Below are 18,620 nucleotides of genomic sequence, written 5' to 3' on the forward strand. Positions count from 1 at the left end.
GCCTTTAGTGGCCCATGTCTTAAAGGTGGGATCCCACATTGAAGGCAGAAAGTCTATATTACCGACAATAGGCATTGCTCTGGAAATTGACCCTGTGTCAAGTAGCATTTTTTTTACTACCGTCCATATCTTTAAAGTATGCTTGATCCAATTGTTTCCAATTTTGATTTTGTTGACAGATTTTAAATCAGTAAATGGAAGAGTAGACAGCCACAGCCCTTTAGTTTCACCTTGTTCCACTTTAAACCATTTTACTTCCTCATCCTCTCTAATCCAGGCCACGATTGCCGTCAACTGAGCTGCCCAATAGTAAAATTTTAGGTTTGGTAGAGCCAAACCTCCCTTATTTTTTGGCAAAAATAATGTTCTTAATCTAATTCTGGGTCTTTTTCGCTGCCATATAAATTGAGTAATCATTTTGTTTAACACGTTGAAAGTTGACACCGGAATGTTTACCGGAAGAGATTGAAACAAAAACAAAAGACGAGGAAGCACATTCATCCTCACCGCCTCTACTCTACCCAGTAGAGATAGAGGTAAAATTTCCCAGCGGATCAGGTCATTCTTTATTTGTTTTAGCAGTTTTTTATAATTAGCGTTGTAGAGTAGTGTGGGTTGGGGTGTTAAAATGACTCCCAAATATCTGAAACCCTGTTTTGACCAATGGAAAGATACCTCCTCGTCAAGTTGGGTGGGCCACAATCCAGATGTCATCATTGCTTCTGATTTATTTTGGTTGATCTTATATCCTGAAATATTACCATAATTATTTTAACATTGCAAAAGTCTTGGAATTGTTGTTTGAGGATTTTTCAAAAACAGTAATATATCATCCGCAAAAAGGGATATTTTATGATTCATCCCTCCCCCGTCTTTAATTCCCTCAATCTGGTCATCCTGGCGAATTGCCTGTGCCAAAGGCTCAATACTTAGAGCAAACAAAATGGGTGACAGTGAGTCACCCTGTCGGACTCCTCTCTCTATGTTAAAAAAATCAGAGCAATGCCCGTTCACTCTGACCCTTGATCTAGGATTTTTATACAGTAATCTGAACCAATATACCAACTTTTAACCAAAACCCATTTCCATTAGTGTGTAGGTATTTCCAATCCACCTGATCGAAAGCTTTCTCTGCATCTAAGCTGAGAAGCATGGATGGTTGGGAACTTTTGGCCATTAGTGATTGTAAATTTAGAGCTCTCCTTACATTGTTAGTTCCTTGACGCCCCAAAATAAATCCCGTCTGGTCTGGATTTATAAGTTTCTTAATGTACTTTTGGATCCGGGTGGCTAGGATGGATGTTAATATTTTATAATCCACAGACAAGAGGCTAATCGGGCGATAACTCGGACACTGTAGTGGATCTTTTCCCTCCTTATGTAAAACCGTGATAATTGCTTAAGACCATGACTCTGGAGGGTTTGCAGAATCCAAAACGTAGTTAAAGAGTTTACATAATATGGGAGTCAGCTCATTAACATAAACTTTATAGAAGTCTTCCGCAAACCCATCTGTTCCAGGTGACTTGTTCTGTTTTAATTTGCCTATTGTTGCTCTAACTTCTTCTTCTCCAATAGGTTCTATCAATCTAGAGGCCTCTTCTGGTGTTAATTTGGTCATTGATACTTTGTCAAAAAACTCCTTGATTTTCTCTTGTTTTCCTTCTAAGACTTGATTTTTATATAATTGTTTATAGTATTTTGCAAATGTCTCTGATATAGTTCTAGGGTTAGTTACAATGTTGGTATTAGATTGTTTAATCTTTGGAACTATGCGGCTTGCCTGTGTTTTTTTTAACTGAAATGATAATAATCGACTGGCTTTATTTCCAAATTCGTAGTATTTTTGATTCATAAATCTAAGGCTACCTTCTGCCTTATATGTTAATATCTCGTCAAGTTTCGTTCTATTTTCTTTAAGTTTGTCAAGAGTAACTTGTTTTCTCTGTTGCTTGTGTTCAAACTCCAATTTTTTTATTTCATTTTCGATTTGTACTTGTTTCTGAAGCCTCTCTCTCTTTAATTTGGATGCTATGGAGATTAATCTTCCCCGTATCGTAGCTTTTGCGGCATCCCATAGAACTGAGGGAGAGACCATTCCATTGTCATTAAAGTGAAAGTATTCTGCTATAGCTGACCGTATTTCCTCTCTAACTGAAATGTCTGCCAACAATGAAACATTTATTCTCCAGTATCTGAAACATGGTTCCTGCCCCAAATCCAGTGTCATCACTACTGGGCTGTGATCTGAAATTGTAATAGGTTCTATCACACAGCTTTTAACTTTATGGATGTCCGTTTTGGTTATGAGAAAGTGATCTAGTCGTGAATAACTTCCATGTACTTGTCACATAATAGTGAAATCTTTATGATTTGGGTGGAGATGGCGCCAACTGTCAACCAACCAAAGTTCTTTTATCATATTTAACACACTTTTAAACATTCTATTTGGTGGCTCGGAAGACATGGGTAATTTATCTAGTTTGTTATTGAGAACACAATTTAGATCTCCACCTATAATCACAAAGCCCTCCCCCTTATCAGCTACCAGATGTGCAAGTTTTTTGAAGAAAAATGGGCAGTCTTCATTTTCTGTCTTTTTAAACTATGCATTTCAACATTTCTGTAACGAGTTTGATAAATGTGTAAATTCTTTATTGCTTTGACTACAATGCTTGAAATAAAAATCAATTATTCAAATCAAATAAAACAAAAACACAAATGTGCATCCGCCATCACCTGGACTGTCTGTGGTGCAACCTGGCGTTGATGGACGAACCGAGACATGATGTCCCAGGTGAGCTTAACTAGATTCAAGTCTGGGAAACGGGCGGGCCATTCTATTACATCAATACCTTCATCTAGCAGATATACTGACACACTCCAGGCACACAGGATCTACCATTGTCTTTAGGAGGAAACCAGAGCGAATAACACCAGCATATAGTCTCACAAGGGGTCTAATAATCCTTTCTCAGTACCTAATCAGTCAGGCCACCACTTGCAGAACCACTCCTTTATTTCAGGTGTCTTTCTGTTCACCTATTGTTTACACCTGTTGTTTCATTTTCAGTTTAAAATAGGGTTTAGAAAAAGAGCTTAATTAGTAAATAACTTTTAAAGTATGTAAATCAAAGCAAAGATTACAATTGGATTGGAGTTATAACTATAAGTGAGTATATAAGTATTATATTAATTTTCTAACAAATAAACAGTTTTTTGTCTCAAATAACACAATATATTTCTTTAGAGAAAAATCAATCAATGAATTTCATATGTTAATATTGCCCATAAAAAAATATTGTTTTAAATCCAGTCTTTTTTATTTCTGTGAGATGAAGATGGATGAGACATGGGGAAGTAAATCTTCTTCCTACTTTTTGCTTCTTTTATGAAGGGCTCTAGAGTGTGACTAATTTGGTCGCACGTGCAGGAGAGCAGGTGGATGGAGCAGACACGGGAGACCTCCTGTATGCCTTCCCACTTCTCCTCCACCTCCCTTTTTCTCCACCGCCGGTGCAACTGGATTTTTTTAGTGGAGCACCTAAAAAGATGGTCGGCAGAAACCGCTGTGGGGAAAAACGGCTTTGTGCTTCAGCACTCTATGTTATTAAAGTGTTGCATAGCAACAAGCAAGAAAGGAAAGCTGCTTTTTCTCTTCTTCTTCTTTCTCTTTCGGCTTTTCCCATCAGGGGTCGCCACAGCGAATCATCGTTTTCCACCTTACTCTATCATGGACATCTTCTACCCTAACATTAGCCAACTTCATGTCCTCTGTTAAGACATCCATATATCTCCTCTTTGGCCGTCCTCTTGCCCTCCTGCCAGGCAGCTCCATCTCCAACATCCTTCTACCAATATATCCACTATCCCTCCTCTGAACATGACCAAACCATCTCAGTCTGGCTTCTCTGACTTTGTTGCTAACACAGGCAACATGAGCCGTCCCTCTGATGTACTCGTTCCTTATCCTGTCTAACCTGGTCACTCCTAAGGAGAACCTCAACATCTTCATCTCCGCTACCTCCATATCAACCTCTTGTCTCTGTCTCACTGCTACCGTCTCTAACCCATAGAGCAGAGCTGGTCTCACCATTGTCTTGTACACCTTTCCTTTGAGTCTTGCTGACACTCTTCTGTCACACAACACTCCTGACACTTTCCTCCAACTGCTCCAACCTGCCTGCACTCGCCTCTTCACCTCTTTTCCACACTGCCCATCACACTGAACTGTTGACCCCAAGTACTTAAACTCCTGCACCTTCTCCACCTCAGCCCTCTGTAACCTAACGCTTCTACCTTGATCCCTCTCGTTCAGACACATGTATTCTGTCTTACTACGACTGACCTTCATGCCTCTTCTTTCCAGAGCAAACCTCCACCTCTCCATCTGTTTCTCCACCTGCTCTCTACTCTCACTGCAAATTACAATGTCATCCGCAAACATCATTGTCCAGGGAGATTCCTGTCTTACCTCGTCTGTCAGCCTGTCCATCAGCATAGCAAACAAAAAAGGACTCAAAGCTGATCCTTGGTGTAGTCCCACTTCCACCTTGAACTCCTCTGTCTGACCTACAGCACATCTCACCACCGTCATACTTCTCTCATACATGTCCTGAACTACTCTGACATACTTCTCTGCCACTCCAGACGACCTCATACAGTACCACAGCTCCTCCCTCGGCACCCTGTCATACGCCTTCTTTAAATCTACGAATACACAATGCAGCTCCTTCTGACCATCTCTGTACTTTTCCATCAACATTCTCAAAGCAAAAATGGCATCAGTGGTGCTCTTACGGGGCATGAAACCATACTGCTGCTCACAAATCTCCACCTTCTTCCTAAGCCTGGCTTCCACTACTCTTTCCCACTGCTTCATTGTGTGACTCATCAACTTTATTCCTCTATAGTTGCTGCAGTTCTGCGTGTCACCCTTGTTCTTAAAGATCGGGACCAGAACGCTTCTCCTCCATTCCTCAGGCATCTTCTCACTCTCTAAAATCCTATTGAACAACCTCGTTAGAAATTCCACTGCTGTCTCTCCTAAGCACTTCCATACCTCCACAGGTAGGTCATCAGGACCAACGGCCTTTCCGCTCTTCATCCTTTTCAGAGCCTTCCTAACCTCATCCTTTCCAATCTCTGCTACTTCGTGCTCCACAACAACCACATCTTCCTCCCTTCTTTCCCTGTCATTTTCCTCGTTCATCAGCTCCTCAAAATACTCCTTCCATCTTTTCTGTACACTCTCCTGGGTTGTTAGCACCTTTCCATCTGTCCTTAATCACCCTTATCTGTTGCACGTCCTTCCCATCTCTGTCTCTCTGTCTGGCTAGCCTGTACAAGTCCTTCTCTCCTTCCTTTGTGTCTAACCTGTCATATAGCTCATCGTAAGCTTTCTGTTTGGCCTTTGCCACCTCTCTCTTCACTCTACGCTGCGCTTCCTTGTACTCCTGTCTACCTTCCTCAGTCCTTTCTAAATCCCACTTCCTTTTAGCCAACCTCTTCCTCTGGACGCATTCCTGTACTTCCTCATTCCACCACCAAGTGTCTTTACCGTCTTTCCTCTTTCCAGATGACACACCTAGCACCTTCCTACCTGTTTCCCTGATAATCTCTGCTGTAGTTTCCCAGTCATCTGGAAGCTCATCCTGACCACCCAGGACCTGTCTCAACTTCTGCCTAAATTCCTCACAAGTTTCTTCATTCTGTAGCTTCCACCACTTGGTCTTCTTTTCTGTTTTCCCTCTCTTCTTCTTCCTGACCTCCAGAGTCATCTTACACACCACCATGCGGTGCTGTCTGGCTACACTCTCTCCTACCACCACTTTGCAGTCATTAACCTCTCTCAAATGACCTCGTCTACATAGGATGTAGTCCACCTGAGTACTCCTACCTCCACTTCTGTATGTCACTCTATGTTCCTCTCTCTTCTGGAAGTAAGTGTTGACTACAGCCATTTCCATCCTCTTCGCAAAGTCCACCACCATCTGTCCCTCCAGATTCCTTTCCTTCACACCAAACCTGCCCATCACCTCCTCATCACCTCTGTTACCCTCACCAACATGCCCATTAAAGTCTGCTCCAATAACAACTCTCTCTCCTCTGGGAAAACTCTCTATGACCTCATCCAACTCACTCCAGAATCTCTCCTTCACTTCTAACTCACAGCCAACCTGTGGCGCATACCCACTGACTACATTCACCATCACCCCTTCAATTTCTAACTTTATGCTCATCATCCTGTCTGAGACTCTTTTCACGTCTAGAACACTGTTTACAAACTCCCCCTTCAGAATCACTCCTACTCCGTTTCTCTTCCTATCAACACCATGATAGAACAGTTTGTATCCTCCTCCAATACTACGTGCCTTGCTGCCCTTCCACCTTGTCTCCTGCACACACAGTACATCTACCTTCCTTCTCTCCATCTCTCCATCATGTCTGCCAGCTCTCTGCCTTTCCCTGTCATTGTGCCAACGTTAAGAGTCCCTATTCTCAAACCTATGTTCCTGCCTTTTCCCTTCTCTCTCTGGCCACGGACCCTTCTGCCTCCCCTCTTTCTTCGACCAACAGTAGTCAAATTTCCACCGACACCCTGTAGGTTAACAGCATCGGTGGCGGTCATTGTTAACTCGGGCCTCGACCGATCCGGTATGTCTAAAGTATTGTGGATGATTCGCATGGTTATTTTGGCAATTTTTACGACGGATGCCCTTCCTGACGCAACCCTCTCTATTTATCCGGGCTTGGGACCGGCACAGAAGGAAATGGCTTGCAACCCCTGTGGCTAGATTGAAAGCTGCTTTTTCTCTGTGCTAGGTAATATAGATACATTATAGGCCTGCATAACATACCGCAAATTTATCGTTATCGCGACATCAAGCTGTGCAATATGCATACCGCAAAAGACGGCGAAAATCGCAATAAACAGTTACCTTAAATGTGCTAAAACAATCTCATGGCAGCTTGAAATATTGAACAAATGAAATATCCCTTTATGCATTTGACCAATCGGAAGGACCCGTTTACATTGTTGATCAATCAGATGAGCCCTTTTATGTTTGATGTTTGCCTCCTACGTCGACAAGGGTCAGTTGTTGTATCATTTTTAACTGTTGCAGTGAAATGGAAATTATGTTTTTGGTTGTTTTGCTATTTGTTTATTTACCGCAAATTATATCGTTATCGCAATATGAATCACCAATATCGCATATCGCGAGTTTTCCTCATATCGTGCAGCCCTGATACCGGTACAATATATTACCTAAAGTATTTGCTCATCTGCCTTGACTCACATATGAACTGAAGTGCCATCTCATTCCTAACCCGTAGAGTTTAAAATGATATCGGTCCATCTTTTGCAGCGATTACAGCTGCAACTCTTCTGGGAAGGCTGTCCATAAGGTTGAGGAGTGTGTTCATAGGAACATTTGCATCCAAAAGCACACTGGTGAGATCACACACGGATGTTGGCCAAAACGGCCTGACTCTCTGTCTCCACTCTAATTCATCCTAAAGGTGTTCTATTAGGTTAAGGTCAGGACTCTATTTTCAAAGCGTTCCCAGTGGTCTTTCAATTATAATACTGCCGTTATTAGCTAAAATTAAAAAACCAAGGACATAGCTTCTGCAGAGCAACAGGAGTTCATTAGAAATTCACCTCTAAATTGTGGCGGGACTGTTTGGCAGAGAAGTGACCCTCTGCTGATGTCCAATGAAATCTTTGTTTACATTCTCTCCCACTAGCTTACAGCCCCCGACAACCCCAACACATCTCTAAGAAATGCTATTTTAATCTTATAATCTTTTATGCATGTCCTCTATTATGAGAAAACTGCTACAAGAACATGTTAAAAACCCCTAAAACACCATTTCATTAGAGTGGATCTTTTAACACCAACTATTTAATGTAATTTATAATTTTTGTGGAATTGTGTTTTAAAAAAGTATTTTATGTTTACCAATTTGTCAGTTAACCATTTTCAAGTCCCTAAACGGAGAAAACGGAGAGGTGACCGAGCCTTCTCAGTCTTCGGACCAAAATTCTGGAACGAATTGCCCCTGTACCTCAGACAGATAGACTCACTTAGTATTTTTAAATCTGCTCTTAAAACATATTTTTTCACTTTGGCTTTTAACTGAGTTGGAATCCGGACCTATTTTATGTGTTTTACGCTTTATATTGTCATGTGCATTTATAAATTTTTGTGTTGTTCAGCACTTTGGTGAACCTTGTTCTGTTTAAAGTGCTTTATAAATAAAGTTGAGTTGAGTTGAGTTAATGCCGATGTTGACAGTGAAACTGAAACTGATGCAAAGTGGTTGAGAAGGGGGGTGCAGCAAACCTTTGTGCTGGTGCACCTAAGAAAAAAGGTTAGGTGCACCACCAGTGCAACCAGTGCAAATAAATTAGTCTACAGCCCTGTTATTTACAGTGTTCCTTGATTTTTTTGAGGGGATTAGAATTCAAAACATTAACCGAAATAGATGAAATTTGCGCGTAGGATTAAAGATGTTTTAAAACCCCTCACTACACACTTTAAACATTTTTCCCAGACAGACATGAACATTAACACACCTCATTCTCTCTTGTTTAAACCCTTAAAGTTCAAACCTTCATAGAACTTTAAGTCCAGTATTATAAAATGAAAACAAAGATCTGATTGTGATCAAAGATTGATGTAAATTTGGCAAACTAAACGTACTGAAAATGGAAAACATCCTATCAGAATGCAGAACACAGTGTCCCGGCAAAAAAAATTAAACACACAAAATTGTACAGAAAAAGCCTGAAAAACAGCAAGACTGCAAAAAGTGACCTACGATATAGTAGAGGAATGCTGAGGAAGATAATCGCAGAGAGAAATTTACATCCGGATGACTTTATGATGGATGAAACCGGCCTCTTTTATTTTTTATTTTTTAACTTGTCCTGTCCAACAGCTGAGCAAGCACATATGAACTTAAGGCCTCTTGTGTTGGACAGATTTTACTGTCCAACACAACTGATATTACAATAGGGGTTTATGAATCTTTAGACAAAGTTTATATTTGTATAAACCCCTTTTGTATTTGAGGCTAAGCTTTATTATTCACTGGGGCGGAAGAGAAGAGAGGAGAGGAGAGAGAGAGAGAGAGAGAGAGAGAGAGAGAGAGAGAGAGAGAGAGGGATGTTAAAGATGCAGGATAAGGGGTTAAGATGGGGTAGATGGGGGGGGGGGGGGGTCGATAGTATAGATAAGAGTCATAACATAAGAGTGTCATAAGTATATTGCATAACTTAATTCTCACATACACACACCAACATACACCAACAAATAATATGCAAACAACCGTTTACAGGTTTTAAGACTATTCATACATAGAAGACTTATCTACAGGGAGCACCAACTGAAATTTAATTATGTACACAGACAGGTACACACAAGATTTGCATAACTAGTATTATTGGAGAGGGGTGTAAAAACATTACCCATGCCAATTTTTGTGCAAAAGTGAATAACCAGGTGGGTTGAATGAATGTGTGTTTCTTAGAATGTACCTTGATCACATTGAATGCTCCAGAAAACGCACAAAGCCTGGCACCCCAGAGCCACCGGCAGACAGCACAGCGGCCAGGTCGATCAAGGCAGTAGTAGTAGGAAGTAGTTCCACATACTTCGAGAATGAACCATCTTTTTGATGTTTTTAAATATTTATCATTGTAATCTGAACACATTAAGATATGCTGCATTTTTTACACTTCTTTGCATATGTAATATTTGAGGAGACAGAGCAGTTTGTGGTGTTTCTGATGTGTTTCCACATCCGACTCACCATTCAACTGTGCAATGATGCCTTTGAGGCGGCGTAGCATCTCCATCTGCTTCAACTTTTCCTGCCGTCCAACAAGCAGCAGGTTTAACACGAAGAGGAAAAGCAGAGCAGCAGCATTCACTAGCTCCACGCCTGAGCTGTAGGAAGCAAACAGAAGAGAAAATGATGTTGAAGTAAACCAAAACCCTACTGTAGACTAGGGATGTTGCGATCCGATTCAGAATCATTTGATTTTAAGCATCTGCCAGTACAGAGTCCGATCTAATAATTTTATAACAAATTTTAAAATGAAAAATTTTAATAAACAGATCTGGATGTTTTTTTGTTCTTCTTTCATTAACTTTCTTTTACCATTTAACACTTAAACAGACCACTTCTGTGAAGTAGCTTTAAAAATCAAGTAAAAATAGTGCAACTATTACCTAGTAAAAATAGGGAATAGTTAGTCATGTGGAGAAAGTTTGGTGACAATGGCGTAAGGCCGAATCCAAATTCTTCCTCAACTGTTTCTCCCTATCCCTCATTTGTAGGTTTTTTTTGGAGTGGTCGGGCTGTCCGAAGTAGTTTTTTTAAGGGCTAACACTCGTAATGGAGGGATACCGAACCCCTTGCCGTGAGGGTGTTCTGTGTCGCTCTATGCCGTGGTGAAGAAATGCATTTCTTCACGTGGGTGTGCTCTGAAGCACATAAGTTTACATCTAAATGTAAGTACTGACTTTTCATCCTAGCATTACCTCTTTTTTTTTTTAAACTTTTTTTTTTTCGTTTTGTGCTTTTAAATTACAATCAAATCAAAATAAGAAAACATAATCAATTAAAGAAATAAAATAGAATAAAAAAATACAAAAACAAAGCAAACAGGCAAAGTTGAACAGGTGGGAAAAAACAAAAATCAGTTTTGAATTTGAAGATCTGAGCGGGGTGCATATTGCCTCCATTTCCTCCAGTGGAGTTGAAATTTATCAGCTTTCAAGCGTAAGTGAAATGTCATTTTTTCCATAGAACAGATCTCTTCCATAATGTCTGTCCATTGATCCAGTCTTGGTGGTTCACTTTTAAGCCAATTTCTTGTTATGGCTTTTTTGCAGGCCATGATCATGACTTTCAAAAGGTACTCGTCCCCTGTTTGAATCACTCCTGTTGGGAACAGTCCTTGGTATAGTATCCATGGGTCAGCGGGTATTTCATACCCTAGTATTTCCTGCAAAGCTTTAATGATGCTTTGCCAGAAGGGAGCAACTTTACTGCATGTCCAGAAGATGTGTGAGTGATTGGCGTTCACGCTTCCACAGAGCCTCCAGCATTGTTGTGGGATCCTCAGCTGTTTGCTTTTTAGGTGAGGACTGATAAAGAACCTTGTTATATTTTTCCACCCGAATTCTCTCCATTGTCTGGAACTTGTTGAATTGTGTTGTAGCTGACAAATTGAATACCAGTCATCCTCTGATAAGTTAACCTGCAATTCTAACTCCCACTTCTGCTTTAAGTACAATGAATCAAAACCATTACATTTCAATAGACATTTATACAGTTTGGAAACCATCTTTGAAGGCAGTTTCTTATAAGCCCCTGTCACTATTTCTATCACATCACTGCCTTCCTGTGTAATTGAGCGTTTTACCTCTTCACTGTAAAAGTTTCTTAGTTGAAAATACCTAAATAAGTCTGTGTTTTCCAGTTCAAACTCTTCTTTGAGCTTTTCAAATGTTTTGAAAATGTTCCCCTCTGTTAATGTGCATATTGCAGTCAATCCTCTAACTCTCCCTGTCTTAAATGTATTGTCTAGCTGTCTGGCTTTGAATCCCGTAGAGTGTGAAGGCCATATAAGTATTTTGTGGTTGTTACCAAATTTATATTTATGAACCACCTCCCACCAGGTTTTAATTACAAACTCCACTATGGGGTTGTGTTCTGTAGTTACTACATGTATTTTTTCCCCCAGTCTTGCCTGGGGCGGGCAAGAACTATAGTCAAGCTCAATTTGTTTCCATTTAGAATAGTAATCTGCTGAACACCAATATATTATGCTTCTTAACTGGGCTGCCAGATAATATTCTTGGAGACTTGGTAACGCTAGTCCCCCCTTTGCTTTTTCTAACTGAAGTGTTTTTTAGTTTTGTTGTCAAGTAGACTCCTAAGTATTTTATATTTTCAGAGTCCCATTGCAGTTTAAATTTTTGTCTGAGTGGTTCAGCTGGTTTGTAGTTTATAGCTAGTATTTGAGTCTTGGAGATATTTAATTTATATCCTGATTTACCTCCGTAATCTTTTAGGATGTCCAATAGTTTTGGAAATGCGGTATCTGGATTCTGTAAATATACAATAATGTCATCTGCAAAAAGCCCAATTTTTTGTTCTTGCTTTGCTATAGTCACCCCTTTTAGATCTTCACTCTGTCTTATATACTGAGCCAAAGGTTCAATAAATAAAGCAAAAAGGGATGGGCTCAAACAGCATCCCTGTCTCGTTCCTCTAAACAGTTCAAAGCTATCAGTTAAATTTCCATTGATTTTAATTCTACCCACTGGCTTATGGTACAGAGCTTGTAAATACATGATACATGTATTGTTAAAGCCCATTCTCCTCAGGACTGCAAAGAGGAAGTCCCAGCAGACCCTGTCGAAGGCCTTCTCAGCATCTAGGCTTATTAAAGCTGCTGGGATGTTGAGTTTATTGACCTCGTTTATTACATGGATAGTGCGTTGAATATTGTCTTGTGTCTGTCTTTCCTTTATGAAACCAGTCTGGTCCTCGTCAATCAGTTCAGGGAGGAATTGTTCAAGTCTTTTACTAATTATTGATGTAAATATTTTATAATCAATATTTAAGATAGATATTGGGCGATAGCTCTCACAGTACTCCTTATTTTTCCCTTCTTTTGGTAGAACAGAGATGATTGCTTCTTTCCATGATGGGGGGGGGGGGGGGGGGGGGGGTTGGCATTTTTCAGTGTCCAATTGAAGGATTCTAATAATATAGGAGCGAGTTCCTCTTTGAATATTTTGTACCATTCATTTGGATAACCGTCGCCTCCGGGGCTTTTATTACTTTTCAGTCTCCCTATAGCTTTGTCGAGTTCTTCTCTGGTAATAGGTGAGGTTAAAGTTTTATTTTGAATGGTTCCAATAGATGGTAGATCTAAGTTGGCCAGGAAGTCGGTGATTTCTTCTTCATTTACTGGTTCAGATTGGCTATACAGAGTTTTGTTTTTATTTTGTCTGGTTCATAATGTATGACATTGGTGTATGGGTCTCTGATTTTGTGAATTTGATTTCTCATCTTCATTGATCTTATGCGTTTTGCTAGTATTTTGGTTGCCTTGGGGCCTGATTCATAAAAGGTTTGCTTTGTGAACCTTAATTTCTTTTCAATTTCTCCTACTGTTAAGTCTGATAATTTGTTTTTTATCTCTTTAATATTTTTTGCCAGCTCTTCACTTTTGTCCCAATGTTGTTGCTTCTCAAAGCTCCTGAGTGTCTGTTCTAATTTAGTTTGTGTTAACCGTTTTTTTTTTTATTTAAATGGGACATCCTTGATATAATGTTCCCCCTCATAACAGCTTTAACAGTATCCCAAATTATTGTTGGTTCTATTTGGTCATCCTTATTGATCAATATACACTCCTTAATTTCCTTTTTAATCTCTTGCACTTCGTTTTCATTATTAAGGATGCCAACATTCATTTTCCACAATGTTGTTCTTTGTTGGTTATCCAGATGCATAGTTAGGTATATGAAATTGTGGTCAGATATATCCGCTGTTCCTATATTACAGTTCAGGACTCTGTATCTGTCTATTTTATTCACTAAGAAAAAATCTATTCTTGAATGTACTTTATGAGCTGCTGAGTAGTGAGTGTAATCTTTCTCTGATGGGTGTAGTTCCCTCCACACGTCACACAGTCCGGTGTCTTTTATAAAAATGTTGAGATTTCTTGATTTAATGCTCTTATGCTTCTTAAGGCTTGTTGTGTCCTTTGAATGGTCTAGAACTGTGTTCCAATCTCCTCCCCAAATCAAAATTCCTTCACTTAGAGTAGTTACTTTGTCAAATAATAATTTAAAGAATTTCTGATTCCCTTCTGGGGGGGCGTACACATTGACTAGTGTAACCAGGTTATTATTGATCTTTCCTTTAACAATGACATATCTCCCGTCTTTGTCACTCTCTTGTAGAATTTTTTTGAAGTTGACCGAATTTGATATTAACGTGAGTACACCTCTCCTTCTGCTGTTTTTGTAAGAGCTGAAAAAACAGTTTTCGTACCCAAATTTACTAAATTTTTCATGCTCATTTTTTGGCAGATGTGTTTCTTGCATGAAGATCACCTGTGCTTTTTCCTTTTTCAGAGAGGAAAAAAATTGGAATTGGGTCACTTGAACCATGCAGTGTAAATTGGGCCTAAGAGACGTTTTGAGTGGACCCCAGGTGCTGATGAGGCTTTCACTAGTTTGAAGAGGAGTTTCACATCTGCCACATTCTATGATGTCTGATGAGGAGCAGCAGTTCATTGTGGAAGTAAATGCATCTGACCAGGGGTGGGGGCTGTGCTGTCACAGTGTTATGAGAACAACAAGGCAACTATGACGTTGGGGACAAAGACTCCTAGCAATTAAGCTCGCCTTAAATGAGTGGTGCCATTGGCTGGAGGGGGGCAAAACTTCTTTCATCATGTTTACTGACAACAAGAACTTGGAATATCTTTTTCTGCTAGTCCTGTGTTCAAACTTCTAGGGCTTCTGTGGGAAACCTTTGATTACTGTTCTCCTAAATGCGGTTTCGGCACATACACATCCTCAATCTACAACAGAAGTTTCCGTCTCGCGACGAAATACGAAAAATTTACTGCGTTCTAATTATTATTTACATTGTATTCAATTCCATTAAAAGCTGCGTGCGTTCTTGAGTGAGCAACGCGGCCGCCTGCCAGAGGATTTTGTGTTGGGGGGGGTTCAAAAGAGTCCCGACACCAATGTAATGACACAATGCAATGTAATTCTGGCACTCAAGGTACTGCTGTTGTGGTCAAACAGTGGTTCGGATTGCCGTCTCTGATGACAGACGTGATAGGTTATGTGGCTGCCTGTCGTGACTGTGCCATGAATAAATAATCTCACTTATGGCCTGTTGGACTTCAGCCTCTCCCGTGCTTCGATGTCCATGGTACCATATCACCATGGATTTCGTAACAGGCCTTCCATGTACTGAGGGTAAAAACACTATACTAAATGTGGTTGACAGATTCTCAAAGATGGTTCATTTTATCCCTTTGCCAGGGTTGCCCTCTGCTAAAGATACTGCTGATGTACTCTTACATCAGGCATTCAGTTTACATGGGGTTCCGAGAAACATCACAACTGACAGAGGCGCCCAGTTCACTGCAAAATTTTGGTCTTAGTTCTGTAGATTTCTAGGAGTATCAGTCAGTCTCATATCAGGTTTTTACCCTCAGTCCAATGGCCAATCTGAAAAGCAACCAACAACTCGAGACCAGTCTCCGGATCCTGAGTTCCTCTGACCCCTCCTCCTGGTCTCGTAATATGATTTGGGCAGAGTATGCTCCCAACTCTCTGCCCTCTACTGAAACAGGCATTTCACCTTTTGAGGTTGTTAATGGCTTTTTGCCTCCAGTGTTTCCTTCACTGGAGAGCACTGTGTCTGTCCCTTTCTCATGCATGCATTTGCAGGAACCATCGTGTTTGGAGAAAAGATTGTCAGGTTTTACTCAAAACTGTGAAGTCCTATAAGCATAAGGCTAACAAGCACAAAAGACCCGCTCCCACTTATAGACCTGGTCAAAAGGTATGGCTGTCCACTTCTCACCTTCACTTTCGTGTGGACAACAAGAAATTGGCTCCTCGCTTTGTGCGACCCTTCTCTGTCATAAGACTCATCAACCCTTCTGCTGTGAGACTTGGATGCCCAGACCCATGCAAGTTCAACCTACCGTCCATGTGTCCAAGCTCAAGCCAGCACAGTTGAAAATATACATAATATACACAAGTAAAGCTATGTAAAGATGAAATAAGAAAAAATGTGTATTGTAAAATTAAATATAGAACGCAAAATAATGTGCATGAATGTAAACTGTAGGCTTAGATAATTAAGATACACTTTTAGAGTTTAAGAGCCTGATGGCCTGGGGGTAGAAACTCCTCCTGAGTCTCTCGGTCTTTGCCATCAGGCTACGGTAGCGCTTACCAGATGGCAGCAAAGTGAAAGTATGATTACTGGGGTGGGTGGAGTCTTTGATGATTTTTGCAGCTCTACTCCTGCAGCGTTTGAGGTAGATGTCCTGCAGAGAGGGGAGAGCAGACCCTGAAATGTGCTCAGCTAAGCGCACAACTCTCTGCAGGGCTTTGCAGTCTTGACTTGAGCTGTTCCCATACCACACTGTGATACACTGAGTCAATACACTTTCTATAGCACCAGAATAGAAGGTTTTCAGGATTGCTGGTAAGACCCTGAATTTCCTCAGCTGTCGCAGATGGTACAGTCTTTGCCTTGCTTTATTAACCTGTGTTTGAATGTGAGTAGTCCAAGTCAGGTCCTCCGAGATGTTTACACCAAGGTACTTGAAGCTGCTCACCCTCTCCACAGGGGTCCCGCTGATCATAAGAGGAGTGTAGGGCTGCTGTTGTCTCTTCCTGAAGTCCACAATCAGTTCTTTAGTTTTGCTCACATTCAGAGAGAGACCGTTGTCCTGGCACCATGATGTCAATTTCTCTACCTCGTCCAGGTATGCGGTCTCGTTGTTGTTGTGAATGAGGCCCAGAACCACAGTATCATCAGCAAATTTGATGATGGATGTGGAGCTGTGCGAAGACACGCAGTCATGTGTGTAGAGAGAGTAAAGCAGGGGGACTCGGGACGCACCCCTGCGGGGCTCCTACGTTCAGGGTGATGGAGTTAGAGGTGGACTGGCCTAGTTTCACCACTTGAGGTCTGCCGGTGAGGAAATCAAGAATCCATTTGCAGAGTGAAGAATTCAGTCCGAGGTCTCTGAGTTTGGAAGCTAGCTTTATGGGGACTATGGTATTGAAAGCTGAGCTGTAGTCAATAAATAGCAGCCTTACATAGTTCCTGTTATTGCTGTCAATGTGTGTGAGAGAAGAGTGCAGGATGTGAGAAATGGCATCATCTGTGGATCTGTTTGGGCGATAGGCAAACTGAAGAGGGTCCAGAGTATCCGGGATGGAGGAGCAGATGACGTTTTTTACCAGACCTTCAAAGACCTTCATGACTGTTGATGTGAGGGCAACTGGACGATAGTCATTCAGACAAGAGGGTTTATTGTTCTTAGGCACAGGGATGATGACTGATTTTTTGAATGGGGTGGGAACCACCGATGCAGCAAGAGACTCATTAAAAATGGATGCAAACAAACCAGCGAGCTGATCAGCGCAGGACCGCAGAACATGGCCAGAAATCCCATCAGGTCCGGCTGCTTTCCTTACATTCACTCACTTTAGTTCCCTCCGAACCTCGTCCTCCGTCACGGTGATCGCATGATGATCGCTGATCTGGCTGCTGCTTCCTGACGCGCTGATCGACAGACTCTCACTGCTTAGATTGCTTTCATAGCGGCCGTAGAAAGTGTTTAGCTCGTCAACCAGCGACGGATCTGCTCTCACCTCTGCAGAGGATTCATTTCCAAAGTCACAGATGGTCCTTAGACCTTGCCACATGCGTCGGGAGTCATTTAGCTGGAAATGTGACTCTATACGTTCCCTGTATCTGTGTTTAGCGGCTCTTACTGCGCGCCGGAGAGCATATCACGATGCTTTGTATTCGCTCATGTTTCCCGACAGAAGACCGGCGTTGTAAGCAGCAGTGCGTTTGTTTATTGCTGCACGGATTGATCTATCCACCCACGGTTTCTGATTTGAGAATGACCTTATAGTTATGCCAGTTCGTTGAATCATACACATTCCAGCAAGCCATAGTTAAGTATCCTATTGCCTTTGCGTGTTCACAACCCTTTTTCTGGCCTTGGTTGAGTTTTAAGCCTGTCCTTTTTGGAAACTCCTGCCTCTATTTCTCCTCCTCTGCTTCCGGCTTTGAGAGTGGGGTTTCCTCGCCTCATAACATCGCAGCTTTACATCGGTCATCACGTGTCAACGGAACTGCAACCCCCACCTCTTCAACCTCGGGGAATCCCCAGCAGATCTGGTGACATCATCCGCTCTGCACAGCGACTCACCGGAGATTTCTTCAGCCGGTGCCACTTCAGGAAATCTTCAACACTCACCAGTGTATCTGAGAGCAAATCAACTCCCTCCATCTCTCTAATAAAACACTATAATTCTTACCTGTGTGTTGCTCTGCTTGGGTTGTTCTCCTGAATTACTAACTGTAAGAATAAGCTGAATCTGCTAGCATATAGATGAGAACTTTGTATATATCCTAATGTATTTCACTGGAACTATTGGGCCCCCCAGTAAAATTTAACTTTGAGGTTTCACTAAGATCAGGCTGGACCATGAAAATCTGTCAATATGTTGCTATTGCAAATGAATTTCTCCAATGATGGAACAGTAAAGCCTTATTTTATCCAAGAAGGGTGAGACCCATGACATCAGTTATTACCTGCCCCAGGGCTGGCTGTCCCAGCAACAGAGGAGTCCCAGGACCACCAATAGAGTGAGGGCGGCCCCCGGCCAGTGGAGGCACGAGTGACGATTATCGTGGCTAAGGAATCTCCACTGCTCCTGCAAACAAACACTGTGGTGAGCTGAAGGACAGGGACTCTGGTGAGTTACACAGAGGCTCATCAACAGATCATTGGTCTACAAAGA

At 41.4% G+C, this 18,620-nt stretch overlaps 1 protein-coding gene across 3 annotated transcripts in view; it reads right to left on the reverse strand.

Moving 5' to 3' along the window:
- tmem94 (transmembrane protein 94) overlaps positions 1-18,620 on the reverse strand; it is a 170,986-nt gene that overhangs the window by 133,787 nt on the left and 18,579 nt on the right. For all 3 annotated transcript variants that reach the window (XM_078937017.1, XM_078937016.1, XM_078937018.1), the window contains exons 4-5: positions 18,412-18,533; positions 9,823-9,959 (exon numbers count right to left, since the gene is read on the reverse strand). In XM_078937017.1, coding sequence (XP_078793143.1) covers positions 9,823-9,959; positions 18,412-18,533 — 259 coding nt within the window. The remainder of the gene's footprint in view (positions 1-9,822; positions 9,960-18,411; positions 18,534-18,620) is intronic.

The sequence above is a fragment of the Oryzias latipes genome, chromosome 19 (genome assembly GCF_053564925.1).
Source record: "Oryzias latipes strain Hd-rR chromosome 19, Olatipes_Hd-rR_3.1".
NCBI classification, from domain to species: domain Eukaryota; kingdom Metazoa; phylum Chordata; class Actinopteri; order Beloniformes; family Adrianichthyidae; genus Oryzias; species Oryzias latipes.